Source organism: Pungitius pungitius, chromosome 18 (genome assembly GCF_949316345.1).
Source record: "Pungitius pungitius chromosome 18, fPunPun2.1, whole genome shotgun sequence".
Taxonomy (NCBI): Eukaryota; Metazoa; Chordata; class Actinopteri; order Perciformes; family Gasterosteidae; genus Pungitius; species Pungitius pungitius.
The window spans coordinates 7513660-7529954 of record NC_084917.1 but is presented as its reverse complement, the minus strand read 5'-3'; the positions used below and the strand labels follow the sequence as shown (position 1 = coordinate 7529954).

Below are 16295 nucleotides of genomic sequence, written 5' to 3'. Positions count from 1 at the left end.
AGTGGTTGTCTCTGTGTTGCTTTGTGTTCTCTGCTTTTACTTCTGTTGCTTCATGAGATTGTATGTATGCAAATTGAGCAGGACTGTTTTCCCCCCCACTTTCATTATGAAGTTTGTATTATAGCAGTGCAGTCACCTTTTCTTCTCTATGTATATGTATTTATGTCTCCTGCACAGATGGGACAGATTTATATTTTCAGAAGTGATAACATCAACCAGTTTTAAGTGCTGCTGTCATTACAGGACCTCCACCACAGCAGCTTGAATGTAAAACCTGTGTGACATTATTTTTGTGCTCTATTCAATCATGGACATCTTGGATGAAGGGCCTCTGTGATTTAATTGCTTTGGGTGCACACACTGTGCCCTGTGTGCTGTCTTGTAACGTACTGTGTAAATGTGCATCGGATTTTGGAGGTGACATTCATGGCCTGTATGTGTTCTGTGATCTGTATGTTAACAACACATTGTGGTGACAAATACAGCGACTTCTCTGCTTCAGATCAATGTGTCGGCGTAATTAAATCAAATCCTATACTCAACTTGTTTGGAGCGTGGCTTCTGTAGGATATTAAAAAATAAATTGACGACCCAGGTCATAAATTAACTATAGATAAAATGCATTTAGTGTACACCAAAATACAACCATGATTCTGGAGATATGTTTTCAATAAAGTAATGGGAATGTTATAAAACCACTGTAATTTTGAAACTGTAATAATAGAATATCAATGTACAGTTTTAATTGTATTCAATGTAATGTAACCTACCAAAATGCATTCATGTATGTATTCATGAGAGGCCTTCGAAATCCGAGCTAGATTGAACTCACCAGGAGACCACTCTCAGGGGGCGGGGCCACTGACTTTCACACCTTTACTGATCGGTATAAATACTTGTAGGCAGCCATTGTTCTGGAGTTCGCTGGTTGTAGACAACAGACAGACCTTAGGGATGGTCATAAGACTGTCCTGTTGGTTACGGAGACCAGCGGCTCCTCAGCTGAGATGTTCTTTTTAGCACAACACCTTTTCCTTTTAACTGTTCATTCCAAGATGTCTCCCGTCCGTCTGGTGTTTGTTCATTTTTTGAACATTACACTTCCCCGCGGATTCTACTAATAACAGGGAGAGGTTTTGTGCATAGGAGACCCGTTTAGGGCATTCAAATAATGTGTGAATTTATTGAGGTTTCGGCGTGCTCTGTGCTTGCCAACAATGATGTAAATGTCCTGCAGATTAATGATTTAAATTCTGCAGCTGTTCCATTCGTGAAACAATCACAATCCTGCGTTTATTCAACCAAATTAAAGTTTTGATGAAAAAGTGAAAGGCTCCAAAACATTAAGTGAGTTTTCAATTATGTTTTATGGGCCCAAATGCTGTGTATATCATCCTCTTGGTTGTAGACATGTAGAGGCTGAATTAAATTATTAACATACCAGAAGGGCTCAACGCCAGCAAAAATAATACATTTTAAACTTAAGAAATCTCACGAGCTGCTTTGACTCGAGCACTACACAGTGAAGGAGTTGACAATTACATCACATACTGCGTAAATGAAAAGGTTTTTACTGAGAAAAGATGGAGTTTCTTAGTATAATAACTTGCATCTCATTTTCACAATGTCATGGTGCCATTTTTAGTTAACATATAATGGGGAAATAATACCTTAAAAACCCATTTAGATGTTATGTAAGCACGCATTTCCAAGTAGATATTCATGGGGACACAATGAATGGCTTCATTCGAGGCTCGGCACAATGGAGCTTTTTCCACACAAGACGTCTTGAATTATTTTCAGTGACTTGTCAAAATGTCCTCTGATAAATTCCTATTATGAAGAAAGTTTATCTAGTTATGTAAAAACCCATTAGATTTTTATAACATCACACACTATAACCCAGGTAAATCCTTTTCATAATGGACACATTTATAAGTGATGTAGACGTTGTGTATAACCAAACATTTTTAATTAACCTTTATTTCAAATATACAGAAAAGCATTTCACACTTTTAGTGGAGATTTTCACAGTGCACTGATCCAAAATTTTAAGTGTTAGCACCAAAAAAAAAAAAAAACCCTTTGGGTTGTAGCCGTTCTTATCTCAAACAAACCCCGTGTCTTTATTCCGATAGTCCGGCCTCGACGCACAGCGGCTCATGACGCCTCACCCAAGAAGCATCTTCTGCATCTGAGCAAACTCCCGAACTTCTCGAGGCGTGCGAATGTACGAGTCGATCTCGCTGTCGGAGATCTCCTCGTCGCCGGTCACATCCCTGACCTCGGGCTGCTCCACTCTCCTCCTCTTAGCATGGACCACGCACGGGGGCGCAAACAGCGCTCTGGCCCCCCAGTTCGACCCCTGATCCCGGCTCTCCGGAGCGCCGCCGGGCAGCTCGTCCGCCGCGCGTGGCTGGTCGACTTCGTCCCCCGGTGCCCTTGTCCCCTCGGCGCTCGGCTCGCGCCGTTCCACGGGCGATTCCACGGGATTCTGATCCGAAGGTTCGAGGGCTCGGGGGGGAGAGGCCTCGCAGCCGGCCTGACTCTCTGCTAGCAAGGCTTCCTCTCGGGCTCTCAGAGCCCTCCGCAGCAGCGAGTACCTGTGCTTCAGGATGTCCTCCACCTGGGGAACGACGTTGTCGTGCGTCAGCGTCTCCCTGAGCCATGGAATCTCCCTACCCAGCTTCCACAGCACCTCCTTCAGCTCCGCTATCCTGTCTGCGGCCGGCTTCTGCTTTTTTACTTTGGCGAGCTGACAGAATTTGTCCAGAGAGAACTTCAGCCGGTGCCTGTTGGGTTTCAGGGACTGCCATGACAGGTAGATGGCTGCCATCATGACGGGGACGGGTTGGCGGCCGGTCACGATCCAAGTATCCGCCGCCAACTCCACCAGCTCCACGGCGCGTTTGGTCAAGTCCTTATGGTCCTCGGCCAATTCTTCAGCAACGTGAAGGGAGCTAATTTTGTACCTAGCAGAAAGAAATAAACCTTTTTAGTAAAGTAAAGCACTGAATGAATTGCGGCAGTTGTTTTTTCGATCTGCTCCCTTAAACTCTACCACAGGTTGTAGAATCATGTCGAGAACTGGTGTTTTTTTTATGAAATGTTCGGATGAGCGGCTAATTAGATTTTAGCGCTCTGTCCTTCACTTACTCCTGACTGTGGGCCTCTATCACGTCGTAAATGTTGAAGGTCGGAGGCTCGATGTTCAGAATCTTGACCATCTCTTGGTAAACCGCTCCCACCTCCACCAGGTCAGCATCCAGCAGGCAGCTGATGGTTCCTATGGTTACGGGCCATTGGCGCAACCTGCAGCTTGCAAGCACACAGCAGCCAGCCAGAATTTCTTTCTTCCGGAGGGTTACTCTTATGAAACTTTTGTGCTGGTAAGCCTGGCTGTGATAGTTTTGCGAGAGGTCCTCGATCTCACGGTTGACCCTGAGAATCCGACACATGGCTATGACACGGTGACCACCTGTATAGATGTAAATCAGACATGAGACGTGGACAAAACAATGAGATCACATTTGTCATCACAACAGCTATATGTAACAATATGTCTAACAAGCTCCCCTCAGAGAGAAGATCTCACCTTTTATGAGATTCATACATGGCTTTTTGTCCCCTGCTGTGGTTCGGCTGTAGCTGACATCTGTAGAAAAACAAAAACAATATAATAAGTCGAGATCTAATGGTTAACACACAGGAAGTGCCAAAGATGAACACATATCATGGTCTATTCAACAATGTACAAACACTAAACGGCTCATTTTTCTGTATAACCTAGTTTAAGTGTCAACTCATTGATTCACCTTATACAAACAGCATTGATAATTATATTACCAATATTGCACAGAACGGAGCGATTACCTAAACAGAGGTGTTTTTGTTTTTGTTTTCTCAGAGCTTTCTGGACCCTGAGCTAGATTGAGCCCCAGGCAAAGTAAGCACTGGCTCCGGGGCTCCAAACCCGTGAGGGTTCTCACCACGTTGCTTAGACGTCATTTTATAATTTGCATGTTTAGGCATATGCAATATCCAACACGTCAGGGTGCATTTGGCATTACTAAGTGTCCTGTGTAGAAATAATCTTGTGTTGCACCAAATTACCACTAGGAGCCCCTGACGGGTTATTCTGGCCATGTTATGATTCATGAGGAGGCTGCCCCTGGCCACACTGTTTATGTGACCCTGGACAATTCAATCCTCTGCAGCCAAGAATAGATATAAAGTAACGACACTGCTTACCCGGTCATCTATTTCCTAACCCACCAGTATTGTTAAGGCAGTTTTAGATTAAGTTGCCAAAGATTGCATGTTGGCCAACGAGTAAACGAGATCGCAATACAGAAATGTGTAAGTAGGTTTGCAATTGCAAAATGTTCGCCACGGTTATGGTTTTCCCCTTTAAAGGCCAGAGAGTGTCTCACATTCATGTAAAATGCAACAACATTTTTTTTTTTTTTATCAAGCGGCGATGTTAACTGAAGACGTTTAGCCGAACGCGTCTGTGGTTGCCGTGGTTACGACACCCGTTGCTGGTGGGAGGAGAACACGCAGCGGTCCACCAGGTCTGGTTAACCTCTACGTATTTCATAAGGAAAAGGGTTGAAACGGGAAAGAAGAAAGTTGCCCTTCCTTTTGAAACAAAATCATCTTTTGGAGCGCAACACGCGTCATGAAAAATAGAACAATGTAGCCCCTTTTAAAGTGGAGAGTATTGACGGGATTCGAACTAGCATCTATCCTTGTGTGGCAAATGGGACGAAAAGACACGCGCACTGGGTCAATTTGCAGCATTGAACAGGACAGCGGTCTCAAATACGACTTTACAATACGAAGTCACGTCGTCGTGTGCGCACCGCGAACACCCAATCAGCGGAAATGCCGGACACCGGGACGGGAACACGGCCTCCTCTCGGCTCGCCGTGTGACGTTACGTACCTGAGGCGCCGACGTACGCGCCTTCATTGGTCAGAGCTCCCTCGGACACCACGGAACCGCAGTCCACGCACACCAGCTGGGCCTGACAGTACAGGTCATCGTCGACGACGTTTGAGGAGCCGCAGCCCGGGCAGCTCAAACCCGAACGAGACATCTTTCAAAAGAGCTGCTGCTTCGCCCCTACTCGGTGCGGAGAGCCGGAAGTCCTCGGTGCATCGGCGACGAAGCGGGTGTTTAGCTGCAAGTTCACGAATGGGCTCGATATTCACGTTGATAAACTAAACAACGGTGGAACGGCAGGTAAACGTTGCCTGGGGGGCGCCCTTAAAGTGTCCGGGTAGACACAAAAGTGCGGGAGTCGGAAGTTCCGCTTTGGTCCTGCCATAAATAGTTTTCTGTGGAAGACCATCAATCAAGGTTACAAAAACTGACACTCATCGACACGTCCTCGTTAGTTACTGATAATACATATATATATATATATATATATATATATATATAGTCTCTGATGTATTCACAGTACCCCATATTACACAAAGACTAACATCACATGCAGGAAAACATTGGCTCTTGACAATAGCATTTTTTAGAATCGTTATAGAGGACTAGTCCTAGATTATTAAATATATCTCACTTAATGGCTGATATCGGAGTTTGATAACTTTGAAATATACCTGATATTGGAGAAAAATCAAATGGAGGGCTAAATAGTAAATCTCAATGCCACATAAATCCACCTATTTAAAAACAAACATAGCTAGACTATTGATCAGGAGTAAATCAATGCCTGGTTTATCAGAAGAAAAACAACTTTATTTCATTTTGCATATTTTAAAAACATAACTGATATTTCAGTGGACATCACATTAACAGTAAGAAGATTAAAGTGCCTTTTTCGGGGTTAGTTGAGGCATGTAAACTTTGCCATTCAGTACAAGAGCAGGAAATGTTATCTACATAACCAGTGCATAGTTTGGACCATAAAAGGCTTCACCCTGACCCCATGTACAGGGTACAAGAAGTTAACAGTTAATAGAAAAACATGAAACATCACACAAATGTAGAGTAGAGATTCAAGAAATATTGCTATATATATTTAGAAAAATTAAAGTGTTTGTAATTAGTAACACATTGAGAGTTGACAGAGTTTCCTTAAGTAGACACTAACAGCTTGTGTAAAATAGGATATACAAAATATATGTCAATACAGAGCAACCTTGCAAATCGAAACTTTTACTTCAGCTTCCATTCACAATATAATTGAAACATGTTTCAAACAAGTTTCTGATTTGGTGGTGTCCGATTACTGCGTCTGAACTGATTATGAGCACAAGAGGTAAAGCACCTAGGTAGCTCTTTTTAGGGAGTTCAGGGACAAGAGAATGCTTGGTTTCTCTTCTATGACGCGCACAAGCAGGTTGTCGATGTACTGCTCCAGATCCGATATCGTTTTGTCTCTCTCAGACAGCTGCTTTTCCTGTTTGAGCACCAGAGAGACGAGTTCCCCCCGGGTCAGCTGCGAGTAGGGCCCCTTCACCCCAGCGCCATTTACCTGTGAAAGAACAAATACGACAGGTTACATATTAAAATGTTGACGCGGTTTGATGAACAACAGAACATTTGGCTGAGTGCGTTTTGATCTCTTACCCCTTGAACCACTGAAGCAGACTGCTGTTCCAAAGGGTTAAGGGGTTTCACTGGTTGAAGCCTGCAATGACATAACACAACAGAGGCATGAACTGGATGGGAGTGGAACAAAATGGAACATTAAGTATAAAGCTAAGAGTGACCTCTTCAGCGACCTTATCAGGTCCAAGGATAATGAGACAATCAAAGATGGATGACGAATGCACTTAAATGAAGGAAAGCATGATTCATAGAAGGCCACATTAGGACTGTGCGGCCTAACGATACGAGGGGTGAGTGACCTACAGTATACGAGGCGATGGAGGAGTATTTCGGTCGAGCGTCTCACCTGCGTGAAGCTACCGGCGCCACAGCCTTCTTCCCGCCCGCGTCCTCCTGCAGCGGAGCCTCTTCCGGGCGCACAGGACTCCCGGCGCCTGCCGCCGGCCCGTCGGCGCCGCCCGTTATGCCTGCGGCGCGGCCTCCTCCGGCGTCCGGGCCGACCGGAGCGCTCGACGTGGCGGCCGTCGTCGCGGGAAGCGGGGGAGCGCGGGCTTTCGAGGACTTGACTTTGGTTTGGGATGCGGCGTCGCTGTCAGCCGCCAGCAGCGCGACTGGAGGCCATCCAACTGAACCGGCATCCCCATCGTCCGGGGCCTCATCCTCATCTTCCTCAAATGGATTCAAACCAGAACCAGCGGCGTGGGTTTTTTGTTCGGACGGCGGCCCCCCCGCCGCGGGGGGGCGAGGTATCGGCGGAGCAGTGCGTTTATTGGGTTTCGCCGCATCGGACGTCTCTTTGGCGGCGCCACCCTGGGGCGACTTCTCTTTTTGCTCCGCGCGAGACTTGCTCCGAGGAGCGGCCGTTTGCAGCGAGCGCTGTGGGAGGACGCTGACGGTTCTCAGGTCTTTGCTCTTTTTGTTCATTTGTTCGGACTCGGCCGACTCCCAGCGACTCGGGCGCTCAGCTTGATTCCTTCCTGGCGGCTGAGGAGCCGCTCGCCTCTCGCGCTGAGTGTTGATGGGGTCCTTGTCGTCAGAGGAAACGGGCTCGCTTCCTACAGACGATGCTGTGAATTGAAGCCTGGAAATGAGACACAGGAAATGAAGCATACTTGTGAATACTCATTACAATAGCCAACTTGTTCCTCCATGTGGGATATTGAGAATAAAAAAAAAAAAAAAAAGACATCAAAATCTTGCGAAACACATCATCTTTCTATAAAAAATAAATGCATTATAAAAGACGACGTGTTAAATACCATCCTGACACATCGTCAGTACTTAGCTGTTCTCAAGTCAGTATTACTCCCTGTTCCTGTATCACCTGCGTTAATAAGGTGACACGATAATGAGCCCCATTTCTCAGTTAAACCCACATAAAAAAGGCGAGAGGAGCTGTGACTGAGATAATCAAAAGATAATCTACATTCAGGTGACATTTGGCTGGATTTCGTACAGGTTCATGTAAATTCTGACCTTTGCTGGACAGTCGACACCTTGGCCGCGCCGCCGTCGGGTCCAGCAGGTGAGTCAGGAAGCTCCTCAAAGGGATTATTGGAGAAGTTGTCATCAAATGGGTTATTAGAAGAGACTTCAAGGCGTTCGTGAGCCGCTGTAGGTTTCTTCTCTGCAGCTTTAGTTTTGGTGTTGTTCTTCTGCGCTTCCCTCACGGACATCTCTTTCATCTCCCTTCTAATCCTCTCCTCCTCCTTAATTTTCTCTTCTTCAATTTTTCTCCTCTCTTGTTCCTGTTGTCTCATTTTTTGCGCCACCAGTCGCTCGTGTTCTTCCTTTTCTTTCCTAGCACTCGCCTCTTGTGCAATCATTTCCTCTTCCTCCCTTTGCTTTCTCTCGCTTTGAATTCTCCTTTCTTGTTCTTCTAGTATCCTCTTTTCCTCTGCCAACTTCTGCTCCTTTTCCACCTTCCTCTCTTCCTCCACCCTTATCCTCTCTTCTTCCTCGTGTCTAACCTTCTCCTCTGCCTCAAGCCGTCTCTTTTCTTCCTCTTCTAGTCTTCTCTTTTCCTCTACCAATCGTCCATGTTCCTCCTTTTCCCTCCTAGCCTTCTCCATCCTTTCTTCAAGCTCTTTTTCCTTATGCTTCCCTTCTTCAATCTCTTTGTCCCGTCTTATTCTCTCTTCCTCAGCTATCTTTACCACCTTTGTTATCCTCTCTTTCATCATTCTCTTTTCCTCGATTATTTTACACTCTCTTTCCTTAAGTTTCCTAACTTGCTCTTCTTCCTCCTTTTGTCTCTTCACTTGCTCTTCTTCCTCCTTTTGTCTCTTCACTTGCTCTTCTTCCTCCTTTTGTCTCTTCACTTGCTCCTCTTCCTCCTTTTGTCTCTTCACTCGCTCCTCTTCCTCCATTTGTCTCTTCACTCGCTCCTCTTCCTCCATTTGTCTCTTCACTCGCTCTTCTTCCTCCTTTTGTCTCTTCACTCGCTCCTCTTCCTCCATTTGTCTCTTCACTCGCTCCTCTTCCTCCATTTGTCTCTTTACTCGCTCCTCTTCCTCCATTTGTCTCTTTACTCGCTCCTCTTCCTCCATTTGTCTCTTTACTCGCTCCTCTTCCTCCATTTGTCTCTTTACTCGCTCCTCTTCCTCCATTTGTCTCTTTACTCGCTCCTCTTCCTCCATTTGTCTCTTCACTCGCTCCTCTTCCTCCATTTGTCTCTTCACTCGCTCATCTTCCTCCTTTTGTCTCCTCAGTCTCTCTTCTTCTTCTTCTTGTCTCCTCAGTCTTTCCTCTGCTTGTCTCCTCATCATCTCTTTCTGAACCCTTTCCTCCTCCATCCTAAACCTTTCCTCTTCTTCCTTTCGCCTACTTTCTTGTTCTGCAAGCCTCCTTTCTTCTTGCCTTCTCAACATTTCCTCTTCCTCCATCTTCTCCTTGAGAACTCTCTCTTCTTCAATACACCTCTTTTGCTCATCCAATCTTTCACATTCTTCTTGTTCCCTCTTGTGCCTCTCCTCTTCCTCTTGTCGCATCATCTCTTCCTCCTCCCACCTAATCTTTTCCTCTTCATCCCTGTTAACTTCGTCAGTCCTCCTTTCGTCTTCCTCTCGCCTTGTCTTCTCGTCAGCCAACCTCTCAAGCTCTTTTCTACCAACTCTCTCCACTTCTTCTCTCTTCATCTCCTCCATCCTAATCTTCTCTTCTGCCTCACTTCTTATTTCACCCACATTGTCTTTTGTGTTTTCCAACTTCTGTTCTTCCTGCTGCTCCTCCTCCTCCTCCTCCTCCATCCAAGGTGAACATTGCCTCATGGCTCTCAGTGAATCAATAGATTGAGGAAAGCTTTCAGGGACGTCCTCCATGGATCCGTGTCCAGAACTGGTCAGACTGAAGCTGGATCCGCTGCGAGAGGCCCGGGCTGGAGGCTCGTCGCGGTAGACGTGGCTGCCATTGATGCACACGTTGCTCTGTTCTGCGGCGCCCGGCTTTTGGTGACCGGCGGAGGCGCCTTTGCCATCCGAGCTGTTTGAGCGCTTGTGTATCGGGAACTTGAACTTCTTTTTACCTGGAGGCACATGGGAAAGTTAACATGAATTCAATGACAATCATTCAAGAGAAAACAAATAATATGACTGACGCGGTGCATTCAAAAACTTTTGCTGCCAACCTTCAGAGGAATCCACATTTGGGACAGAGGACTGGCTGCCACTCTGTGTTAAGGCCTTCGCAGTGAGAACAGTCATGGACTGAGACAAGTTCCTCTGCAGGTTAGACTTGCTGGAAAACAGAGACTTTGTCTTCAGTTTCTTCTTTTCGCCATTGCCCGCCGTTGCCTCACCGCCACCCTCCTCCTCCTCGTCGCTCTCGGTCAGAACTTGATTGAAGGACGGCACGTTAGACACGGTGTCAGAATCCCGTTTCTTGCCACGGACTTTGTCCTTGAACTTGCCAAGGCGAGATCTGGATTTGGTCCCAGCAGAGAGGTCGAACATGCTGGAAGTCATGTTGTTACGCATGAAACGGATGTCCAAAAGCACCTCGCCTCGGTCCTTGTCTGCCTTCCCACTCTTATCCAGCAACTTAAACCATCTGTTAAAGAGACGCATGTCATCAGAACAAAGTTTAGAGCGCGTTAAGATACAATTTTAAAATATCTGATTCATTGTGCAAACATTATTTTGAAAAGTAAATATTACATATTATTCTGGATCGAATTGAATTCTTGTTTCATTGGTTGATCTCAGAGGTTAAAAACTTTGAAAATGAAACATTTGCAGGTTGGACATTAAACTATAAAATGAACAGAATCAAAATACTATTCTGTATATAGATACCTTAACTTAAAATACATTGCTCCACCCGCCAACCACAATGTCCAATAGTAAAGAGTCACATTCATGGAGCGTGATTTATTTACTATAATGCATCTACTGAATGTCTTAAATTAAGCTGGGGACACTAAAAGACTAGATTCATGAAGCGTATGTTCATATTTATACCTCAACCGCTTCTTCAGGGAAACGATTCACTACCCCGTAGCAAATGGAGTGACTCTGCAGCTACTTGGATGTTTTTGGAAAGTCTGTGAGGATCTGAGCTTAACCATCAAACTAAACACGAAGGAAAGTTGTAAAATCAACAATAACACACTTCTGCCTGTGACTGCCTCTCAAGTTATGAATGCTTGTACTGTGGACTTTTTTTCCACCAATATTTTGAGAGCCTTTATGAACTTTTTCTGTTAGCTCTTACGAAATGTACTCCCATTAGGACCAAACTAAGCATCGGTTACACAGCAGGCTTTCCAATGAGCCACTATGCCTTGGAGACATCAAATAAGGGTTAGCTAGTGTTTATATCCATATGGCATTTTATTGTCACTCTTTGCTTGTAAATGGTGATTGTTTAAAAGGTGATGGTGTTGGTTTTATGATCCTACAACAACCATTAACATGTTAGAAAAAGCTAAACCAAGTCATTAACTCATCCACTGGCATCCGGTTGTGTAAACTCTGCAAGTCTTCTGAACCTGAGTCACGGCCCAACACCAACAAGAGGGTCTCAGAATACTTTAACAGAACAACGAAAAGAAGCAGTCAGCATATAAAGTGCCTATCAGGCAAAAAATCTGAGGTCAGCTGACCACTGAACAAACAACTCCCAACTGAAATCAGGATTCCTGGGGAGATGAGGAAATGAGGACGGGGCCGTGGGCGCTTTTCCGTGTGTGTGTGTGTCTTTTCTTACAATGTGAACAATAGAAAGCGGCTTTCAAAATGAAAACTCGGCTGGAAAATGTGGTTTTAAAAACAGAACGAGCAAAGTAAAGTTGTGATGTTTTAAATATTTCACATACTGTGTTCATATGCCGTAAACATATGTTGAGATTGACCGTCCTCTTCCCACAGCACTGCTTCTCATGTGTTGCACAAACAAATAAGTAGGGGAATGTTTCTTTCCTGGAAACCGACAGCTCCCCTGCCTCCCACACTATGAGTAATGGAATGTGCTCTGCAAATTTCACACCTTGACATTATAAATATTTCATTTAGTGACTTTCATGATGAACGTCAGTCAACAAAACACTGCTAGATATTGCATTTATTGATTATGCAAGTGCAGACAGTGTTCTTACTCCCATTCACGGTGACATAAGTGGTCCAGAGCTATGAAATAGAAGATTTAATTACAGTCAGTGGCATCGAATCAATTTTGTTGTCAAATTAGGATCACACTGAAATATCCCAATTCCTCTCCCTGGTCGGCCAAACCGTAACGGAAAACAATGGAAAATAATGCTTGATAGTATAAAGCACAGTATGGAGAGACCCGGCACTGCAGTAAATTATTAAAGACCAGCTCATGATAAATAAATGATCTTAAACCTTAGTTCACTCGGGGCAGCAGATACACGTGGTGAACACTGCTGAATCAAAATCAATTGTGATAACATAACAAACCGGTGCGCTACAGATCCAGCTCACATATGGTGGAAGTAAAGTCCACTATTCACTAATCTTTCCTCCATTTTTCAGTCTCTGCCAACACCAGCTTGAAATATCTAACTAGTCAGCTACTTAATGAGTCACTACTGTCGGCGGCTGGTTGCCAACTTCTCTTCCCTACGGATGGTTTTAGAGCTGCCTGTAGAGTTCAGTTATAACCCTCAGCGGGTCCATCATTACAGGATTTTATTTACATGCGTTATATTGATTGTTCTTAACGAAAATATAAATAGTATAGTGTAGGATTTTTATGCTATACCATATGGTGTATATTGGTATATGATTAAATCAGTAGTTTACTAGTAAATCAATATATGCCTTATTTACTAATACAATTGTAGCAGGCTGTGCAAGGTAATCAATTTATTTGAAACGAATCAGCTTTTAAGATGTAGTATTCAGATGATATGCTATGGTGGATGTTAAATTATTATTGTCAATGTTTACTGCAGCATGTACAAACTGAGCCAGATTGTAAAGGTCATGTAAAAAGAAGAAGAAAGCGAGTTCAGTTTACACAGAGGGGAAGTTGCAAAAGAGTTTGGCTGTTAGCTGCCTGGCGTAGTAGGCAGTGTCCAGGATGAGAAATTACAATTAAAAAGTGACTGTCACTTAGCAGGAACTGTAGAATTACGACGGCCTTAAAGTCAGGAATCTCACACCAGTGTGAGGAGTTGACAGTGTTCTGCTGTGCAGGACAGAGATGTCATGACTCAACGTTTTGTAAAAATATTCTCCTTTCTGCACACACACATCCTGCCTTGTGAAACCTGAACTGATAAGGCTTCAGCCAGTCTTATCACAAAGCACAGCTGTGCGAGAGCTTACAGAACTGTCCGAGTGAGTAAAAAAAAACCTCATAGTGACAATGTCCAATGACCAAAACTGTCAAGTTCTCATTGTCTCACCACACAACCAGGAGCCCGAGCAAAGAAGCCAGAGTGACACTAAAGAGAAGTGCCCACTTTCAACCAAAATTAATCAGAATCCATGTCAAATGAATATTAAATTGCAGTGACGGTTTTTGAAATGAAAACAAAATACTGGACAAAAGCTGCCCGAAGGATTGCCTTCCTGCAGGTTTCCCAATTCAGTCACAATAAGACTCTCCTTGCTTGCTCTTGTAGGACTGTTGTGGGAGATTCCATTTTTCTGTATCCAGGCGCCACAGAGCAGATCATTTGAAAAAAAAAAAAAAAAAAAACGTTGACAGATTTTATGATGTAGTTTGAAAATAGGCCATTTTCACAGAAGAAAACAGCTCATATGAATACTTCAGTTACCAAATAAATGTCTGTGATTTCTGTTGACCTTGTGAGACCATCTGCCATCACTGTTTGCCTTTCATAGATAAAAACAGTCAGGAATGTGAGGCTGAAGCTGGATCGAGCCCTCGGAGTCAAGGTGCATTCCCCTGCTTACAGAGAAAGACCAACTGAAAACAAAGTTACTCAACAGCAGCCGGAGCACAACTACACACAGCTTACAAACAAAATGTGGTCCTCATCCTCACAAAATCAGACTCCTAGAAGAAAACATCTGGAACAACCTCTCAGACATGCAGAGGAGAATCGTGTAAAGTTCAGCTTAGCAATGCAGAGAGAGTTGGAAAATAGTCACAGGCAGGAGGAATGGTGTGAAAGTGTTGGCCTACTGCTCCTTTCAGTTGTGGATTGTGGAAAAGGAAGCCTGTGTGTGTGTGTGTGTGTGTATGTATAGGCTTTAGATAATACTGGTCACACGGTGGGAGGCTAAAACGCTTAGAAACAGCTTTGCACAAAAGAATAACATTTTCTATTCTCAGATTTACAAACAAGGCTATATTTAAATCAAAATGTTACTACTTTTACATCTTTTCCGCTTAAGGAGCAGATGTTGTTGCAATTACTGAAAGCACACAGTAGCACCAAAGCCTGTAAAACCAGTTCACTGTCATTAATTTGATCCAATTAGCTATGCCTGAATGTGGTATAATGAGAATGATTGATCTTCCCCCCCCATACAAAATCATGCTCTATTGAGCCTACATGAAGGATCAAATGGTTCTTATTTGGCAAAAGTGTCAGTTGTTGACAAGTTCAGTCACTGAAAGTGATTTCCTCAAGTCTTTTGCCTAATGCTGATTGGCTTTCTTGAAGGCTGCTACCGGGGAACAAATCCCTTAAAACTGCAGCAGAGTGAGAGAGCAACATTCATACCGCAAGCCCACCAGAGCAGGTGTGTGCAGTGATGCATGGCGGTGCTTGGGCTCAAATACCTCACCTCAGTGACAAGAAAATGTGCAAATATCCCAGGAACTCACATCCAAGAGGTCTTTTCAAAATGCCCAATATAAAGGGAACGATATTGAATTTGGCAACATTGATTTAGTTTTTACAGATGCATTTATTATTACAATAAAATAAACTGTTTGTGGAGTTATTATTTAACTATGCCGTTTTGTCCTGCAAGACCACAAAGCTGCAGTATGGCTGACAGAAACACCAACCAGGGGGTTCTTCTCCCGTGACGCACAATGAAAATCAAAACTACTCAGGCTTTACTCCATTCATCCCCCATTTTCCTATTTACATTCATATAAGAGCCAAGAGTAACTTTTTCCATTTACACCTGCATAACCACACAACATGTTTTATGCCCAGACTCCTTAAACATTCATTCATGTAAGCAACACTTTCTGTCCTCGGGTTCATGTGCAGAAACATTTAATTCCCCAAAGAAACTTCAGCAGAATGTAATTTCCACCAGTGAGCTTTTCCACAAGATCAATGAAGCCTCCTTTTACATTCGAGTTGATGCCATTTGTTTGTTAAAGGCTCGGCGGTCATTTATTCATTGATTATCTTATGGACAGAAAACGTTCAGGCGATTGGTTACCGGTTATTATAAAATGTGATTTCAGAGTGTTCTATGGCAGTAAACTACATTTATTTGGGTTTTTTGCACAGCTGGTTGAATACAAATAACTGACATGTCTGCACAGTCAGCGACTCCGATGACCCACACTTCTCCCGTTCTGACCTTCAAACATCCCGCTGTGCGGTGACTTACTCGGTTTTGCTGCGGCTTTTGTCCTCGCTGAGCTGCGGCAGGTCGACCACGGCCTGTCCCAGCAGCTTGTCCGGACCCACCAGGGCCCGGTGGAGGACGTGGACGTGCAGCGTGGAGCGCTCCTTGCCGCCTCCTCCGCCGCCGGGCGGCAGGTCGAAGGCGGCCTCCTCCCCCCACACCGGGGCCACGCTCTTCTCCGCCACCGAGGTCTGAAACTTCTCCTTTCCCACCTGCATGACCGCGTACGCATCGTTCGTGCCGGCTTTGCCCTTTATCCGCAGGCCTCTGGCTTGTTGGACGCTCACCTGGACGCTCGCGGGGCCCCGCAGCTGATCCGCCAGAGACATCCCGGCCCTCCCGGCTCGCTGCTGGATTCACCCCGATCACACCTTCAACAAGGGGAGCGAAACGCGCCGTGACACTGGCCAGGAGCGAGGGAACCTTTCTTTCTTTCTTTCTCTTTTTTTTTTTTCAGGAGTTTGGGTGAATTTGAGGAAACAGCTGATTGGGGCGTGGTTACACGGCCATGGCGAGACACGCCCCCCCCTCCCCCGGATTAACAGATCACACGTATCGAATTGGACACACTGATTGGCCCCCTTCACACCACACAAAAGCGTTTAGTGGAGTCAACCGGCCCCACCTGCTCCTTGTTGACACCTGTCAGAGGGCATCAGCATCAGGGCGGCTGACTCGGATGAAGAA

The 16295-nt window shown here is 44.8% G+C and overlaps 2 protein-coding genes across 2 annotated transcripts; both read right to left on the bottom strand.

Annotated features, from left to right (window-relative positions):
• Positions 1–1965: 1965 nt before the first annotated feature.
• brf2 (BRF2 RNA polymerase III transcription initiation factor subunit) lies at positions 1966–5351 on the bottom strand. Its single transcript, XM_037484500.2, has 4 exons — positions 4948–5351; positions 3596–3655; positions 3157–3478; positions 1966–2972 (listed from the first exon to the last, which is right to left on the bottom strand). The coding sequence occupies exons 1-4, from the start codon at positions 5099–5101 to the stop codon at positions 2171–2173; spliced, it is 1338 nt and encodes a 445-aa protein (XP_037340397.1). The 5' UTR covers positions 5102–5351; the 3' UTR covers positions 1966–2170.
• A 388-nt stretch (positions 5352–5739) lies between these two features.
• LOC119226476 (golgin subfamily A member 6-like protein 25) lies at positions 5740–16080 on the bottom strand. Its single transcript, XM_037484497.2, has 6 exons — positions 15591–16080; positions 10202–10623; positions 8053–10099; positions 6923–7657; positions 6595–6655; positions 5740–6499 (listed from the first exon to the last, which is right to left on the bottom strand). The coding sequence occupies exons 1-6, from the start codon at positions 15935–15937 to the stop codon at positions 6293–6295; spliced, it is 3819 nt and encodes a 1272-aa protein (XP_037340394.2). The 5' UTR covers positions 15938–16080; the 3' UTR covers positions 5740–6292.
• Between the last annotated feature and the right edge of the window lie 215 nt (positions 16081–16295).